The sequence below is a fragment of the Filicampus tigris genome, chromosome 2 (genome assembly GCF_054856515.1).
Source record: "Filicampus tigris isolate MCC_2025a chromosome 2, RoL_Ftig_1.0, whole genome shotgun sequence".
NCBI lineage: Eukaryota > Metazoa > Chordata > Actinopteri > Syngnathiformes > Syngnathidae > Filicampus > Filicampus tigris.
The window spans coordinates 30,605,392-30,623,114 of NC_141218.1; the positions used below are offsets into that span (position 1 = coordinate 30,605,392).

At 39.3% G+C, this 17,723-nt stretch overlaps 1 protein-coding gene across 2 annotated transcripts in view; it reads right to left on the reverse strand.

Annotated features, from left to right (window-relative positions):
- il1rapl2 (interleukin 1 receptor accessory protein-like 2) overlaps positions 1-17,723 on the reverse strand; it is a 370,997-nt gene that overhangs the window by 127,097 nt on the left and 226,177 nt on the right. For both annotated transcript variants that reach the window (XM_086023480.1, XM_086023479.1), the window contains exons 3-4: positions 10,287-10,456; positions 9,310-9,413 (exon numbers count right to left, since the gene is read on the reverse strand). In XM_086023480.1, the coding sequence (XP_085879606.1) occupies positions 9,310-9,413; positions 10,287-10,456 (274 nt within the window). The remainder of the gene's footprint in view (positions 1-9,309; positions 9,414-10,286; positions 10,457-17,723) is intronic.

Genomic DNA, 17,723 nt, shown 5'->3' on the forward strand with positions numbered 1-17,723 from the left:
CATGTGTTCCTAAGTAACCTTGAAATGTTTGGCTTGACAAATTTTGGACAAATGAAATGTGTTGTCATTTTGTCATTCTGGAACAGATGAGTGGAGAAACGGGTTTAATGTAAATGACAAATCAGAAACCAGAATAAATAAATATTGAACCATCAACATTAATCAAAAGCATATAACTGCAACTGGTGGAAAGGTGAAGTGACTCAGCACAAAGTTGAGCTCAGGTATAACCGACATAGGGTGCATCATTGCACTCAAAATACTGCTATGCATGTTTGCGTTTTAGCAAAATTATCTGGGGGGGGGGGGAAAGCCTATTGCCTAAAATGTAAAACGAATTAATCCCCAAATCATCTTGTAATCTTCCGTATCAACCTTGTCAATAAATCAAGTGTCCTCCTTGCAATTACCTTCCACTGATCAGGCCAGGCTGCTGCAGGGCACATTGAGTTATGGTGCTAATAGAGGGGGATGTATCCTGGCCAGCAGGCAGCGTGTTTATACCTAGATGGAGCTGCAGATTAATTTGACTATCAATCTAGCTAACAGGCAGCAAGGGGGAGGATGACACCTGCGCACACTGAGGCATCTACACAGAAAAGCACATACACTTAGACTATATTATATAGCAAGATTTTATGAATTGCATTTTCCATTACATGAGTCACTGATTGTCCTCTACTGTTTTTATTTTACCAAGACAATCAATAAACATACAATTTATTGAGTGACGATGAAAGTGACAATTGTTGCTTTACTCTTTGCAGGTGTCAATGTCGTCAGTTATTTTTTAAATTTGCTGTTTACGGTGGTGATCCTGCCTCACCCATCTTTGCAGTGGCCTGAATGAATCTGTAGTTTACAGCAGTCATAAAATAGGGCTCTTTCCTTAACCTGTTTTATATTACACCATTAGATATACCACAGCATTAGGTATTACCAAGCATTATCTTCTATCAATCTACAGTTGATAGTTACAGTTATCTACAGTATAACTGTCTATCTATACTGTAAAACATCTATCTATCTATCTATCTATCTATCTATCTATCTATCTATCTGTCTATCTATCTATCTATCTATCTATCTATCTAGTATATGAATTGATTGGTTTCAAATTATAATTATAAATGCTTCAGAACACCAATGTTGGCTATTACGGTTATGCAGATGACGCACAGCTATATACTGTATATCAATGTCACCAAATGACAGCAGTTCAATCAGTGTATTGTATCACTATCTAGAGCAAATCTGTCATGGTTGCGGGGTAGAGGACCCAAATGCAGGGAGGCAGGAGAAGCAGGGTGCACTGAAGAAAGTATTTATTAACAAAAAAAAAAACAAAAGCTTTGAAAAATCCCAAACTCAAAGTAGCAAAGAAACACTACCAAAATGCAACACCAGGAGAAACAAAAAAACATGACAGCAACAATGATCCGATAAAGACTGACAGAAACCAAGGAACTAAATACATGCAAGCTGACGAGTTAACAAGAACACCTGGACGAGAGACAAATGGTTGGAAGGAGCTGATTGGTTAACACAAGGGACCAGGATGACAAGAATAGGTGGAAACAAAACCTTACTGAAGATGAAAAAGAGATGCAGAAACAAAACCAAATGTAATCCAAACAAAAACAGACTCATGACAAAATTAACAACTGTGGATGAAAAACCGAGGTAATTGATTTTGGCAATAAAGAAAAAGGATTGCTGTTAGAAAACACCTGGAGGCACTGTCTGTAGAAACCGAAGACCAAGTCCAAAATTGTGGGGTGCTGATCAACTCAAACCTGACTTTCAGCAGCCATATCAAATCAATCACTAAAACAGCCTTTTACCATCTGAAAAATATATACGGACTGAAGGGTTGCATGCTCCAAATAGACCAGGAGAAACTTATCCATTCTTTCATCTCCAGTAGACTTGATTATTGTAACGGTCTTCTTACTGATCTTCCTTAAAATGGAATCAAACAGCTACAGCGTGTTTAGAACACTGCAGCTCGTGTTCTTGTCAGAACAAAGAGATCGGAACATATTACTCCAGTCCTAAAGGCTTTACACTGGCTCCCAATTAACTGTACAATAGATTTTAAAATCCTGCTACTGGTCTAAAAAGTACTGGGTCCTGAATACATTCAAGAAATGCTGACTTAATAGAAACCCTGTAGGGCTCTGGGATCTGCAGACTCGGGTCAATTAGTGAAGCCCAGAGTTCAAAATAAACATGGTGAAGCTGCATTTAGCTGTTACACTGCACGCAAAAGGAATAAGCTGCTAACAGGAGTGAGGTCAGCCCTGAGTGTAAACGCTTTTAAAGCCAGGTTCAAAACTTTGATTTTTTTCCTCATACCTTTGATTAAGGTCCTCAAAGCTATTTTAAATCATATTTTCCTTTTAGAAACCCACTTTTATTTCTTTACTTTTAAATGGTTTTAATGTTTTCCGTTGAGGTGTTAAAATGTTGTCAATGGACGTTCTAGTAATTTTGTAAGCTACTTATGTTTTCTCTGCTTTGCTTGTGAATGTTGGTAACTGTTGTGTTTGCAAATGCTTGTGACTGTTGTCTTTGCTTATGTGAAGCACATTGAGTTGCCTTGTGTATGAAATGTGCTATATAAATAAAACTGGCTTGCCATGCCTTTAATGCAGCCATTATTCAGCTAAGTTCATTAAAATGCAACAGCAACTGTCCTTCACATTTGGCAAATGCATTTCAACAAACTCTCATTAAACTTAACAACTGCATAATACCTAGTAAAGTAGGACAAAAATGGAAATATTTTGGGCGAAATGCAGTAATAGTGCCGCACCATTGCTACGGATTAAGTCCATATCATTCGATTCTGCACCTCATTATTTACAGCCAAGGCCAACAATCACTGGCAGTGCAATAAGTGTCATGTCCTTCATGTAATGAGGTGGAAAGGAAGGCTTTGAAAGTTGGCCCACAGTATTGGCATGCGGCATATCGGATTTTCTTTGCAGGGACTCAGAGACGTCTTTCCGCCATAGAGGTTTATCATTCATACAGGTATTGTGGCGACGAGGCTTAAATATCAATAATAATCTTGGCCATGGAGATAAAGTCATGGAAAATAACCACAGGGTTGAAAGGTTAAGATGTTGACTATAAATACTCGGCTTCATCTGTGGGTTTGAAGTGAATCTAGATCTGTCTTTGCATAGTCATGCTCAAGTCACAAACATGCACTGTATGTTTTCACATGGTAATTTGTTAAGTGGACTCTACTGACGAGTACCGGGTCACTGTGACTAAGGAGGCCAATTTCAAGATAAATTAACTGCTTTCGAAAAATGAAATCATTTTTCAAAAATGAGACTCTTTTTCTCACAGACATGTAGGCCTACTTTGAATATTGTAGAAACTGAAATCAATAGCCTCATGATGTCTCTGTAACAGTAGACCTCACAGCAGGTGGTCTTTGTCTCTGCACTTTTTTGTCTTTAAGCCTTCCTCCATATCACTCTAGCTCAGATTGTACAGTATTTCACAACACCCTAAAAAAGCATTGAACTTTAATGCAATTAGACCTTTTTTTTCCTTTTCTCAAAAGCGTGGCTCAAGCTCTCAAGCTGGCGTGAACTGGCACGTATCCCAAACTGGCATGAGAGTGGTTCTGACTCAATAGCTGCCAAGTCATAGAGGACCGCCAAAGATACTTCAAATGACCGCTCTCTCGCTTTTCTCCTCTCCTGCCTCCTCCACTGTCATTGTGTGGGCTTTTGCCTGCTTGCTAGCGTTATCGTTATCGTTAACATTTACCTGGCATCACACAGCACTCCTGTGACTATGTGTGACTTTCTTTTGTGCGAGCTTTCGTGGAAGTGTAATTATCCCGTACAGGAAGACAGGTGGGTCTGCTTACTAGAAAGACCACAGGGGAGCAGCTGAAGAAGGCTACAGAGGAGCACACGTCCCCAAGAAACAGATGGCAAACATAAATCAGCTGTTCATTTGAATTCATTGACAAAAGCTGAACAGTGAAACAGCTTCATGCAATCTTAAGTGAGAATGACAGTGACATTTCAAAAGAGAAACATGTGGCATTTTGTAACTGAATGGACAGATGGCTGTACTTCATAAAAGTAAGGATAATAATCATCCAAAAATGGAAAGGAATTCATATAAAATATCAAAATGTGGGTTGGAGTAAAGCTTTTTTTTCCCCATTTAAAACAGATTTTGAGTACAGACAATAGTTCGGAGACATTATGATGACATTTCACTGCTTCCGCTTTCTGTGTTATGTGAGATAGCAGATCATTTCAATACAATAGAAATGCATTTTAAAGCCTAGAACTCTGTTTCAGTTCTTTTGTTTTCACTGACTTAGGGGGGCAGCACGGGTTCAGTTTTTGTGATCCCATTGTGTATATATCCGACTGAGCACAGCCTGTTCAAGACATACCATGTCTCTTATTGCATGTCTAAAAATGCAGCGGATAACAAGGGACATTCCACCATTAAATCAGTTGCAGAGGTAGCTACATGCTGCTTTGAATTGATCTCAGTGAAAGGTAAAACTGAGAAGTAGAGAAGCTTTGTTTTCACTGTGATGCTGACATTTAACACCTTTCTTCTGATATGCTATAATTCTACAAAAATATTCTTCACATTAGTTACTGTTTATTGTATTAAATTTACCTGCTACATTTTCATACAGTATAGAAGATGTAGCCATCATCAGTATCATCTATCCATCCATTTTCTGTACCTCCTCATTCATTCCTTCCAAGGGTCATGGTTAAGAAAGATAGCTGTGTTGTATGCCTCTCGATCCCATCCCACACACCAGACAATCAGCTTTAGATAATGTTTAGGAATTATGAAACCTCTGCCGTTAGCCACTCTCTCACGGCGTCATGCATGGACGCTGTTTTTTTGTACCCGAAGAAAACTTGCACAAGCACATGGAAAACTTGCCAATTTCATACTGGGCCAAAGATGACGTTTGAACATTTACTGTACATTAGACGGTAGGCATGCTAATCATTAGTACGCTAGGCTGTATCATCAATATCAATATTTCACAATAAATGTTGTGTTCATAGTAATGCAATATGAGCATTATGGTACTTGAGACCCAAGTACTAACTTTATATATATATATATATATATATATATATATATATATATATCCATCCATCTATTATCTGTACCGCTTATCCTCACAAGGGTCACAGGGCGTGCTGGAGCCTATCCCGGCTGTCTTCAGGCAGTAGGCGGGGGACACCCTGAATCGGTTGCCAGCCAATCACAGTGCACACAGAGACAAACATTTGCACTCACAATCACACCTAGGGGCAATTTAGAGTGTCCAATCAACTTACCATGCATGTTTTTGGAATGTGGGAGGAAACCGGAGTACCCGGAGGAAACCCACGCAGGCACGGGGAGAACATGCAAACTCCACACAGGGAGGCCGGAGCCGGGATCGAACCCACGACCTCTGAACTGTGAGGCGGACGTGCTAACCAGTCGGCCATCGTGCCGCCCATATATATATATACATATATATATATATATATATATATATATATATATATATATATATATATACATACAATTATCATCTAGACTCTATTGTTATTCATGTCATCATCTTCCAAACCGCTTATCCTATACAGGGTCGCGGGGAATTGCTGGAGCCTATCCCAGCCGTCAATGGGCGAAGGCAGACCACACCCCGAACTGGTCGCCAGCCAGTCGCAGGGCACACATAGACACTGTCACTGAGCGGGAATCGATCCCACGCTGCCCGCACACAACTCAGGCGTGTGTACCACTACACTATCAGTGGACTGTTATTCATTTATTCTGCAAATAATTCATGAAAATAGTTACTATATTTTGTATGTAATTGTCAGTCATTATCATCACCGAGTACGTTTGTGTTAAAAACAATAACAACACAAAATCAGATGGAGTTGCAACAAAATATGATTTCCTCCTTGGTCCAAACCATAGAACTCCGCAATTTGTCTACTTACTGGTAATAAGGCCTTTAGCTTTGATCTTGGCTAAGGTAATACCAAATCCATTATCAAGTAATACTAGAAAGTCTGCAGTGTACTTACAGACGTCTTGTAAGTCACATGTCAACACACTGTGCTACTGCCGAACATGTTTTTTTTTTTATTTTATTTCTTTTATTTTAATCCTCACTGGTGTTCAGTTTGTACTGGGTGTCAAGCTTTGCAAGTTGTAATAGTTCAGTTTTCAGCCACTTCCACTTTTGCCAAAAATCTGATTTGTTTACCAGCAACAGAGCAACAGTTGAAAATGATTATCCAGACCAGTTAAAAATCAGATCAGCGACAAAGCATTCAGAAAACCAGGCAGACACATTGTCTCCCAAGAAGCCAGCTGACCAGTTTGTTTGTTGCCTGGCCCAAAAACACAGCCAAGTCACTCAAACCAAACCAACTGCTTTAGCAAGACATCCCATATTCAAAGTTTTCTTGTTGGCTAGGCCAGTCATTTCCAACACAGAAACCCCCTTGTGGTGTCATGTTTATGTTACTTTTTGAGAAAGGATAACGACTCATACATGGAGTCTCTCAGATAGTGCTTGTAAATTGTTCTACATTCTCAAAACTTCAATATATGACTGATTGACCAGACTGAAACAGTCATGGGAGAACATGTTACTTTTTCAGATAGGCATTAAAGAAAGGGTCTCTGGAGCCCTTGTGAGAAGATAGGACAGAAAATTTGGGCCCATTCTCTTTATGCTGCTCTTTAGAGAGAGTATTTATTCTCTCGTGTATGCTCTGTTTACTTTGGGATTATTTTTCTATTTAAATGAGGGAGACTCAATTTCCACTGTGTTACCTCATCTAAAACCTACAGTGTATCCCCTGACTGATGAGTTCAGACATTTGAAGGAAATGAATGTTTCATTTTTTTCTCTCTCTCTTCCTTCCCCACTGACTTTCTATAAAATCCAACCTTCTCTATACAGCTTTGTGTCTTGAATTATTATTACTATTATTATTAATTTTTATTTTTTTCAAAATTACCCTCTCACATAATGCTTTCGTCTCCCACATATCTCTCTTCTCTTCCACTTACAAAGAATTCAATTTCACCTTCTGTCTTGTATAAGCCTTTTTCGCTGCAGTTCAGGTCTCATAAAATGTTATTTTCCAGTCCCCTGAGAAGGATTGCAACTAACTGCTCGTTCAACTTTGCACCTTTGGCTTTGTAATAGTGTCTTCAGATTGTTCCGTTTTGTCTGAATATGTGCCCTCTCACTCACAGGCTTACACTAACAGGCCAACACACACTGCAATCGCGGGATTACTTTCCTACTCGAGCACACCTCTGCCAAGTGAATCCATGAAACTTTGACTTGCTTGAAATGAAGGAAGTTGAAAAAGCCAGAATTTGCCACCAACTAATAAACTGGCCATGAACATGTAGGGCCATATTCTACCTTTAATGCACCGGTCCATTTTTAAACACCTGGACATGGACACTTTTCCTTTATGCAGGTTATCCTATCCATACTTGTGACACACCCATCGCATGTAAACTGGGAATGCACACAGAAATACCAAAGAGGGATGATACACTACCCGGGTCTACAAGCAGAGTTTGTGTCTTTTGTTCTCACTGATCACAGTAGTACTGGCCTGTTCTTGACTGGTCTTGATAAAAAATTCCTAGTTCACCCTGTAAGTAAAAATGCCTTTGCTTCCAAGGCGTGACCAAGACTGATCTCGAGAACTACAACACTATACTGAGAGACATCTGGCTATGCCCTAGCAACTGACACCTTCAAGGACCCAATCAAAAACACAGTGACAGCCAGTCACAACACTGGAAGGCTCATTTATAATATTGTTTGTATATTTGGTGCATATTGCAACCACAAGAGTGCATTCTGATATGTGCTTGACTTCCTATAACTTCTGGAAAATATAGGAGGAAAAATGCTTGTCGATGGCAGAATGCGGCAAGGCCAGATTTGAGACAGAATGCCCACATTTTAGGGTTGCTCTACAGAGCACATACTGTATCTGGCATGATGGTGTGTAGATGACAGACGGGAAACGATGGGAAACTGTGCAGCCAGAAAAACATTTTTTTGCATACAGCACATGAGCAACAAGAAAATCAAAGGTAACTGATCGACTGAAGAACATAATGCCAGTGACTTATGTATACTTGCACATTATAGTCAGTCTTGTAGCAATGCATGCACCTTCTGGTATTGCATGTTGTTGCATGTGTGCGTCTGCGACGTGTGTGTGTGTGTGTGAGAGAGAAAAAGAATGAGAGAATGAGTAAGACAGTGTTAATAACAGACCCTCAGACAATGACAGTCACCAAGCCCTAATTAGGTTGTCATGCTGAGAGAGCAGGGAACGAGAGAGAGGGGTGTGGGGGGCTTATTAAGGAGGAAAGGTGTCAGGCTCTGGCAGGAATGGGAGGTGGGCGGAGAGTGCGGAGGGTTACGATGGTGGTGTGAAAAGGAATTTGGTGCAGACAGGGAGGGCCAAAGGAAGGCAGACCAGAAAAGAAGATGCACTGAATGAAAAAGGGGAGCAAGATCTTCAGATGATGGGAAGATGGAGGGAGCTGGTGAGATGAGATAAAGGAAAGCAGCTTCTGTGTGGAAGAACGAAAATCTGAGTTGGAGGGAGGGGGTGGGGGGCAGTAGAAGGTGGCGTGGAAGAAGCCAAAGTGAATCAAATACAGATTCGATTCCTAATGCAAAGAAAAGGAATACTGCTGTATTGCAATTCAACCAACGTTCATACAACGACAAGTCCAACAGTCAACTAGGTTTTGTTTACACCCTTTGGCTATTCAATAATTGAGTCCATTTGCAGCTTTGGTGTCGCACATGTGGTATGAGTCTATTTTGTAATTCAGTAAGATGGTGATACTTTAAATAATGGTTTCTTAATCACTGTTAAAGGGGAAAAATAAATCAGTTGCTTAAACAGAAAATCTACATTCTGGTATTACTCCATGAATGTTATTCTTAGGAGGAGGAGTAATGAGTTGATTTTCAACTTAAACTTGGTGATAAAAAAAAAAAATAACTCTATGAACATTATCAAAACTTGCAAACAAACCCATATGTCAATCAGCAGGCAGGTTTATCAAAGAGGGATTGATAATTATTGCTGAAGACAGATGCACTTGTTTGCGAACAGTATAAGCGATGCCAGCGAGGCCAATTTTATCTGTGATGTTTCACACAAAAGAATTTGTAAGTGTCTCAAAGGCCACATCCACACATTTAATCTAGGTAACTAAGATTACCTTAGTACACAGGTGTAGAAACCATTATCCTCCATTTCAGCAGACCTGAACCAGATGGAGTCGTCTTCTTTACTCAGCCTATGGTTTGAGAATATGATGGGCTCCTAGAGGGTGCATAATGAATGCATTACGTTTTGGATAAACACTTGCTCAACTAGAGTTGTATTTATCAACATCAGTTCAAGGTGGCTTTAATTATTAGTGCTTTTTCGTGCACCCTTGGTAATTGGTTACTTTTGAACTTGAAAGTAAAAAGTACACACTAAACACGGTTGGGTTAAAAATAACACAATTTTGGGTAAAAAATGGACCGATCCACTACTTGGGTCAATTTGACCCAACTTTCTGGGCTACTTTGCAGAAAACAACCCAAAAAAATAGTAGTTTTGTACAAAACAACTCCAAAAGTGGGGCTGTTTTGTACAAAACAACGCAAGAAAGTGGGTCAAATTGACCCAATTTGTGGATCGGTCCATTTTTTACCCCAAATTGTGTTATCTTTAACCCAGCTGTTTTTATAAAAACAGCAAAATAAAATGAGAAATCTGATGTCATTTGTCTAACAATACAATCATTTTTTGATGGGTTTAGATTTTTACAAAAACCTTTATATCAATATTGAAACAGATACGGCAGCAGTTAAAACCCAAAAACATAATTATTAAAAATGTAATAGTGAGTGAGCTAATCTATATGACTCAAATCTGCATAGGGGACAATACTTTAAAAGTAGCACTGGTAATATATTGAATTAATTTTGTAGCGCCCACAACTCAGGAATGAACTTCTGGGCCAATCATCTACTCAACAAGTTGCCTTTCACGGGATCTCTTGCAAATCAGAACCAATTTCAATAAGTTTCCAGAGACAATACTGTATCTACATATTGGTTATACACTGTGGACCTCCACACTTCCACTAACTGTAATATCCCTTTACGCCAAGGGTAAAATCCATCCGTTAAAAATCAAGTTTACCTCAGCGTCCCCTTTGTTCTTGTACCAGATGAGGCGCAGTTTGGCATTTGTGGCCATGGTGTAGTTGGTCCGGATGTAGCTGTAGAACAAGGCACATTTCACCCTTGTTGGCTCACCGGCCAGAACACGGTACTCCTTGAGATCCACTGACCAGTCGGTGCACACATCAACTGAGGAAGGAGAGAAAAGAGAATGCCATTTTGATGATCCAGTGACAGACATGCTGGTCAAGTGAGAGGAGCAACTGAATAAAAGCTATTTTTGTTCTCAAAACTTTGTTGAAGCCAAGAAAAGCAACATGTGAAGCAAGAATGTCAGGGTGAGACTTGGTGAGCCGCAATGAACCAGAAACAACTTCCAGTAGCAGCTACGATGTAGAGGTCAGCATGGAATTTCGTTCCATATTTTATTTTCTGTCCTCACATTCCCAGCCTGCCGTGACTTACACATTTTTCTTAGTCTCAGGCTAAGATGGATGTTTTCTGTTTAAAGCGCGGGGCACAGGTACTTGCTGCGAGGCCTTGAATTAAAGCTGTCCTGTCCGGACGAGATAAAGCCTCTGAACAGTCATCCACCTCAAAATACCTCATCAGCTTCATATCCTTATTGTTCCCATCCTCTTTGTTTTCTGGCCACAACAGAAATGCGCACACAAGGGACACAATGCAAAGCAGCTGTCTGTATTTCCTCACAAATCTCTGATGATTGATGAGTAACCCAAATGCCGGACCATTGGATCATGTTATATATATAAGTCAGTTTAGATAAAAAAAACAAAATGGACCATTGAAATGAGAAAAAAACAACAACCTCACTGACGCAGAGAAAAAGAAAACTTTTAAAATGTCATTTATGGACTTTAATCCCCATGGATATAGACCTCCTGACAAAGAGAGAGAGACAGAGTGATTCATTTGATTGATGCCACATTTGCATGCTTCCGTTTGACATTTTTCTTGGAAAAGCAGAATGAGCTGCTCTCTGCAAATTGCTCACTATGCACAGTATTACAAGTCGAATCCATTATTAATACTTGTTAAATACAGTACAATTAGTGATTAGAGTTTTACCAATAGCGCTAAACAATTAAGATTTACCAATACCTGAAATGTTTCACATTTCAGTTGTGCTGCTGTTCAATGTCAATGTAATTCTGTATGTATAATCTGTTAGTACTCCATTTGGTTAAGTCATGTGCAGTTAAGTCACTGCCAATGATTTAAGAACTTCATTTGTTTGAGACTGTGGAAGAAATTTAAGGCCCCATACTTAATTGGCTACATTTATAGATTTAGCAATAAGCATTAAGTCAGGGGAGCTTTAGCATAGTTGTGCAGCACACACTCATACACGCTCAGTTTAATGGCAGTCTTTCAATCTTTGAATCCCTTCTCACTAAACACTGCTGCGACTGTGACTCCATCAAGTTATGTCGTATTTACACAAAACTTCGTTTTCAGTTGACCTCCTGTTTTTTTAAATACAGAAAATAATGAATTTCCAAAATTTCTCATGAGCGATTTAGAACCTATATACTTTTTATGTGATACAATAAATCCTATTATCTAATTATTCACTGTATGTGTGATTATCAGGCCCTGGCCAGCCTTTATGTTTAATCAATTTATGTTACATCGCCTTGGAACCTCCACCCCAACCCTTCTGTATGGGCTGGGTACCTGTCTTTGTGTTACACCTAGCGATGTCTCTTCTTTGCGATGAGTCTGGCTCCATTTAATTATGTCACTGTTACAGTTTCTGTCCAAGGATTGTACTCTCTGTGCTCATGCATGTGAGTGTGTCATTCATGTGATGTTCATCCTTTTCTTGCCTTTTCTGTTATTTGGGGGGAAAGGAATAAACTTTATTTTGCTTCCTGCTTTGCTTGTTTACCTTGTTTGCTAACCAAATCTACAGAGAAAGCTGCTAAGCTTTCCACAATATGAAAGACTTAGGCTTCAGCACATCTGAATTTCTCTCGCACTCTGTCCTTGCTATTTACACGTCGAGGCAGCACGGTGTTAAGACCAAGACTAGTCTAGATGAGAAATGCTTTCAACAGACATAATGTAATGTGCATTCTCTGCAACTACACACCATCAACCATCTAGATGGACTGGACTTGATAGGGCTGTGTATACTTTCCCTTAAAGACCCATTCAATCAATATATGCTAATAGTAGTCCATATCAGATGGTAGCAGAGAAGCCTTATGCCTTTTTTTGCACTTAAAATGATAACTCATCGGGTAAGTTAGGTTAACAGACTTATCTCACTGTGTTCCCTACCCCGCCACCTTTCTAAACCAAGCATCTGCATAGAGTGTGCTCCTTGCTAGCACAGTACAGGTGGCTATTTCTATGTATTATTGCATATCCTTGTCGTTTGACCGTATTGGTCTGTCGGACTGGAGGTTTCATAACAGTGGGGCGCCAAAGGGAGTTCTCTTTAAGAGGGGCCACTGTTTTCTAATGCCGGTGATAGAGAGGCACTCACAGAATGCAGACCTCTGGTAACCCTAATGTAAAATATTTGCGGTATTACGGCTTATTAAACACATGTGCACCAACATTCAATCGATTCTTGCTTGGTCTTTACGACACCTCTACACCTAGCTTGACCTGTATCGACCTGACAGCTTTTGTGTAACGGTCCACATTCAAGAAGACACACATGCATGCGTGCACGCGCACATACCCACTCATGTAAAAACAACCCCCCCTTGGAGAAGGTATAAATCATGCTTTATGCATTGTCAGATGGGTATGTATGAGCTTGCAAGCCGTGCAAATTATGTTGTGTTTTAAAATAGGGGAATTAACAGAGGCCAGCCAGAGTTGACCATTATGAATTTAGGAGCTGACAAGAATTAAAGGTTGACACCCTGGGATGAACATTTGAGTCTACTGGGCTAATGCTGTTTGTACGTTTGACATGGGTCAGATACACACAGACAAGATACAAATATACTTCTGACATTGCTTTGAAAAATGTGCACTCTGAGACAGAGTAGCGAGTAGGCCATATGTATCTGCAGGCCATTACAAAAGTAGAATCAAATAGTAGCCCTACTTCATTCACCAGTGGTTCTTCACATGCTTATGCATGGGTGGGTGTATTAATTTTTCCAGTCATGGTTACGTGTAAGAATGCATGGATGACCACAGCTGTGTTTGAATGTGTGGGTAGGGTTTTAGCATGACCTGGTAAATAATCCCCTGCAACTCAATCTGCATAGGGATGTTCCTACATGATACAACTAAAATAACCCTGTAATAAAAATACTTGGATTTGCCATTTATGTGGTATGCAACAAAGAAAATCACATAAAAAAAGACCACTAGATGCGACACCCTGGGATGAACATTTGGGTCTACTGGACTAATGCTGTTTGTGATCATCAGCACACAACTCTGAAAAATGACACCCTGGCTGCAGTTTGAGGCGTAGCTCAACCTAAACGTTTGACTCCGCCCACATGAATTATCAACAATATGCCTTCTTTTTTCTTTTTTTTGTTAAACTATTTCCTTGGCGGCTTTAATTATGACGTCACTTTTTTTTTTAAACACGTAACGTCACATTGAAAATGCCAAACTATCAACTGACAGAACCCCAAATACTAACCTCAATCATACAGGGAGTGTGCCCTCTGCTGGGGACGTGGAGGACGTCTTTTGACCTCAACTTTTAGACCGAATGGCCTAGACCAAAGTCCGGCCCAGGGGGCAAATGCGGCCCGCGGTCAAATTTTATCCGGCCTGCAGCCTCTGTCATAAAATTTATAACGTCTGGCCAGTAGCCTTTGACAAGCATATGAAATACACTCTAAATGCAATTTCGCATTTACACACAAAAGGAAAAGCAGCACTCCATAACCCTGTGTGACCCTTTCCGGACAGTTTCTAAAATGGTGACAATGAATAAAAAAGAAAAAGTTGACAGTGAGGGCCGACAATTTAAGAAAAGGTGGAAATTGGACTATATTTCACTGAAATACATAACTGTGTCTGCCCCATTTGCAAGGAGACTGTTACCTATTTCATTGTTTTTAAACCTAAAAGTTCACTGAACATTTATTTTGAACAATATGCCATGTTTCAAATTAACCCTAGCCTGTACTGGTGAATATAATACATATGTATATATTTACATATTTCCCTGTCATAGAATAAAAATGTTAAGAGAACATTTAATTGCCAGTTGTTATTGATGTTTGAAATGTAATTGGCACTGGTGAATACTTTTACTTATTTTCCTGTCATTTGTTTTTCACCTCGCCAAATCTGGTCCTCTTTGCAAAATGTTTGGACACCCCTGGCCTAGACACTCAGAACCAACATCAACTCCACAATTTTCAGAGCCCCTGAACAAGCTTTACAAGCTTTCGTGGTTCTACAACCATCCGTTCACACAGAATGGACATCAAATGGCTGTTTTGACCACTTCCGTCAAACAGTAAAGAACCGCCCCGACTGACTGAGGGTTTAAAGTTTGTAATTTTCAATGTTTGATGGAGTGTTAAAAAGTAAGCATAATGAAGATGGGCATCAATAAAACCACCACGGAAATAATTTAACAAAAAAGAAAAAAGAAGGTGCGTGGAATCCATGTGGGCGGAGTCAAACATTTGGGTTGAGGAATGCCTCGAACTGTGCTCTGCAGCCAGGGCTACTTGTAAAATTCAGGGAAAGATCCAAGATCCCAAATAGCGGGTGCTGAATTGCATATTCACTCTGACAGATTGCATGTACTGTTTGTGGTCTTGTTGAAAATGATTTAATAATATTATAATATTTTAGTACAATCCCTGTGTGTTCACTCTATGAGATCAACTGAAGAGTTGGAAACTGGTGCAAAAGTGGCGGGGAATAATGTTTAAAACAGGATTTTGTGCTTTAGCTGGCAATGATTTTTTTTTTCTCCATCATGGAACTTCTGGGAAAAGCACAAAATTAATTTGAAGTGATGCAATTGGATGTGTCAGTGGAAGACTAAAAACATATTACTGAGTTACAGGGAATAAATATAAACTCAAATAATTTTGTAGAAGCCAACAATTGCATAAAAGCCTTTTTTTGTTAGATTTAACTCATCCAGAGAGTCTGAAAATTAGATATTTGCGCCTATCCTGTGTAGTAAAAAGCATAAACTTGAAGGTTGAAAACCTTCGCTGTGATAAGCCAGCAGTGATTTCCATCATGCGCTAAAATGACCCAAATGCAGGGAAATGCGAAAAGAGTTACATGGGATGAAGGGATGATTGCTTCTTGTGATTGGCTCTAATTCAGCCCTAAATCATTCAGAAACTCCAACATTGCATTGCTAGATACATTTTCTTGGCATTTCAAACATGAATAAACGAGTGGAAAAGTTCTCCGTGTTGCCTCTCATTTTGCCGCAGGGACTGTTTTACATACTGGTTTGCAACTGCCTTTCAAACAAGAATTTAAAACATGAAATCAGCCACGGTAATTTGTCTCAGGTTTGACAAATCACATTGCACATGCTATTTTTTTCTTTTTTTTTTTGCATACAGGTATATTCCTCCCACAATGTGCTAAATGAATTGCGCAGCAATTTAGCATTTTTGGCTGACGTGATTCTGGTTGCACAGTGTTACTAAATTATGTGTTGGCATGGATAAGCAAATTTGTTTCCATTTTTACACAAGCACACCTTTACTAAATCCTTCAAGGCTGCCGCCTCAATATTATAGACCACTAAAGTAGGAGAATTTCTGTTATCATTGTAATTGTGCCGATGCATTTCTGTGTTGCATGCCTGTGGATCCCCAAAATGAAGTTATTTCGCAGTGATATATGAACAGCATTGAGCAACAGCCATAACACGAGCTACTAACTAATTCTGCACCACTGACAAAAAATGCCGATACTAAAAACGACTGTAAATGTATATTTATGCAGTTGACATCAACATACATGATTTTATAAAGAAGCAGCACCCAGGCAGAGAATCTGTCATCTGTTTTTAAATAATATGAATCCAAACAAACGCAAAATGAGAATATTCATGTTGTGGATTGTGTTACAACCTAATTCTCTTCGTCTACATTTCCATCCATTCATTATCTATACCGCTTATCCCCACAAGGGGAGTGCTGGAGCCTATCCCAGCAGTCTTCGGGCAGTAGTCGGGGGACACCAAAAATTGGTTGCCAGCCAATCGCAGTCGTCTACATTTTTGCATCCCAATGTAAATTGCCTTTAGGATTGATGATGGGAATGAGGATCTTAGCCGACCCCTCAAACTTGCTCAGATGAAATATTCCCACCATTTGTTTAACTACATAAATCTGGCAAAGAATGGACCTTTTGTGCACTTGGCTATGTATTCAGATTTTCTTTCCCTGTGAAAACACATTGTGTTATTTGGTTTGTGCTTGGTGCAGCGTACATGGTTGATGCCAGTCAGTAACGCACATCTGTTCACAGCCTGCGGCCTGTCTGCAACATGCCTCACAATTTTTTGTAACAGCACAAAATATGAACCCCTCTAAAACACACCAATTTGATAGATTAAAAAAAACCACATAATTAATGAAAGACACATTCATTGACACCCCTGTTGTTATTCATTCACCGAACATTGTAGTCTAAACTTTCGGAGAGGAGTATTATTTCTCATTTTAAATTTATAAGATATTAAATGGTGTTCTCCAACTCCATCCTCAGGTGGTAGCAAAGAGTGTCAGTATGAATGTTGACACCAATTCAACATGTGATTTGTGACATTGCTTAAACTTGAACTTTCCACAGTTAGAAGACATTTCTGAAAACAATTACATAAACAAAAACTGCTGGAAATATATCACCTTTATGTCTTCACGCTTTAAAGATTTTTCCTCCCCAAAACTCAGAGAGCATCACATTGTTGACTGGAGCAAAATCTGTCACGTCAGCTGCATCACCACCACCTTGCTAACTGACTTTGAGGAGCTGAGCCCTGCCCTCGCTCAGCAGCTGATACAGACAGGAGCTTCGTAATTAAAAACTGCAGCGAATGTGTCCTTCATTCGTCATTCTGTCAAATTTTGAGCTAGTCTACCCAAAATTCAATCATTTTCAAGTTTCCATGATATTCAACCATCCTGTCGAATAGTGAGGGGATGTGTAAGGCATGTAGAAGTGTAATAACAGCTTATAATGTAATAATGACCCATAACATAATACATTAAAAATTTTTTTTTTTTTATATATTTACATATATTTATATATAAATTATTACATTATAGGCCTGGTAAACCCCCCAAATATTTTTGCAAATGTAATAACCCAGCTCATAATGGAATCACTTCATTTAACATTTTTTGATCTAACTATGAAAATAGAACATTCTCTCTCCATCTCTGTCTGTCTCTATTTGTGCTTTTTTTTAACTTAATGGTTAGAAATACTACGGTATGTCCACCATCTA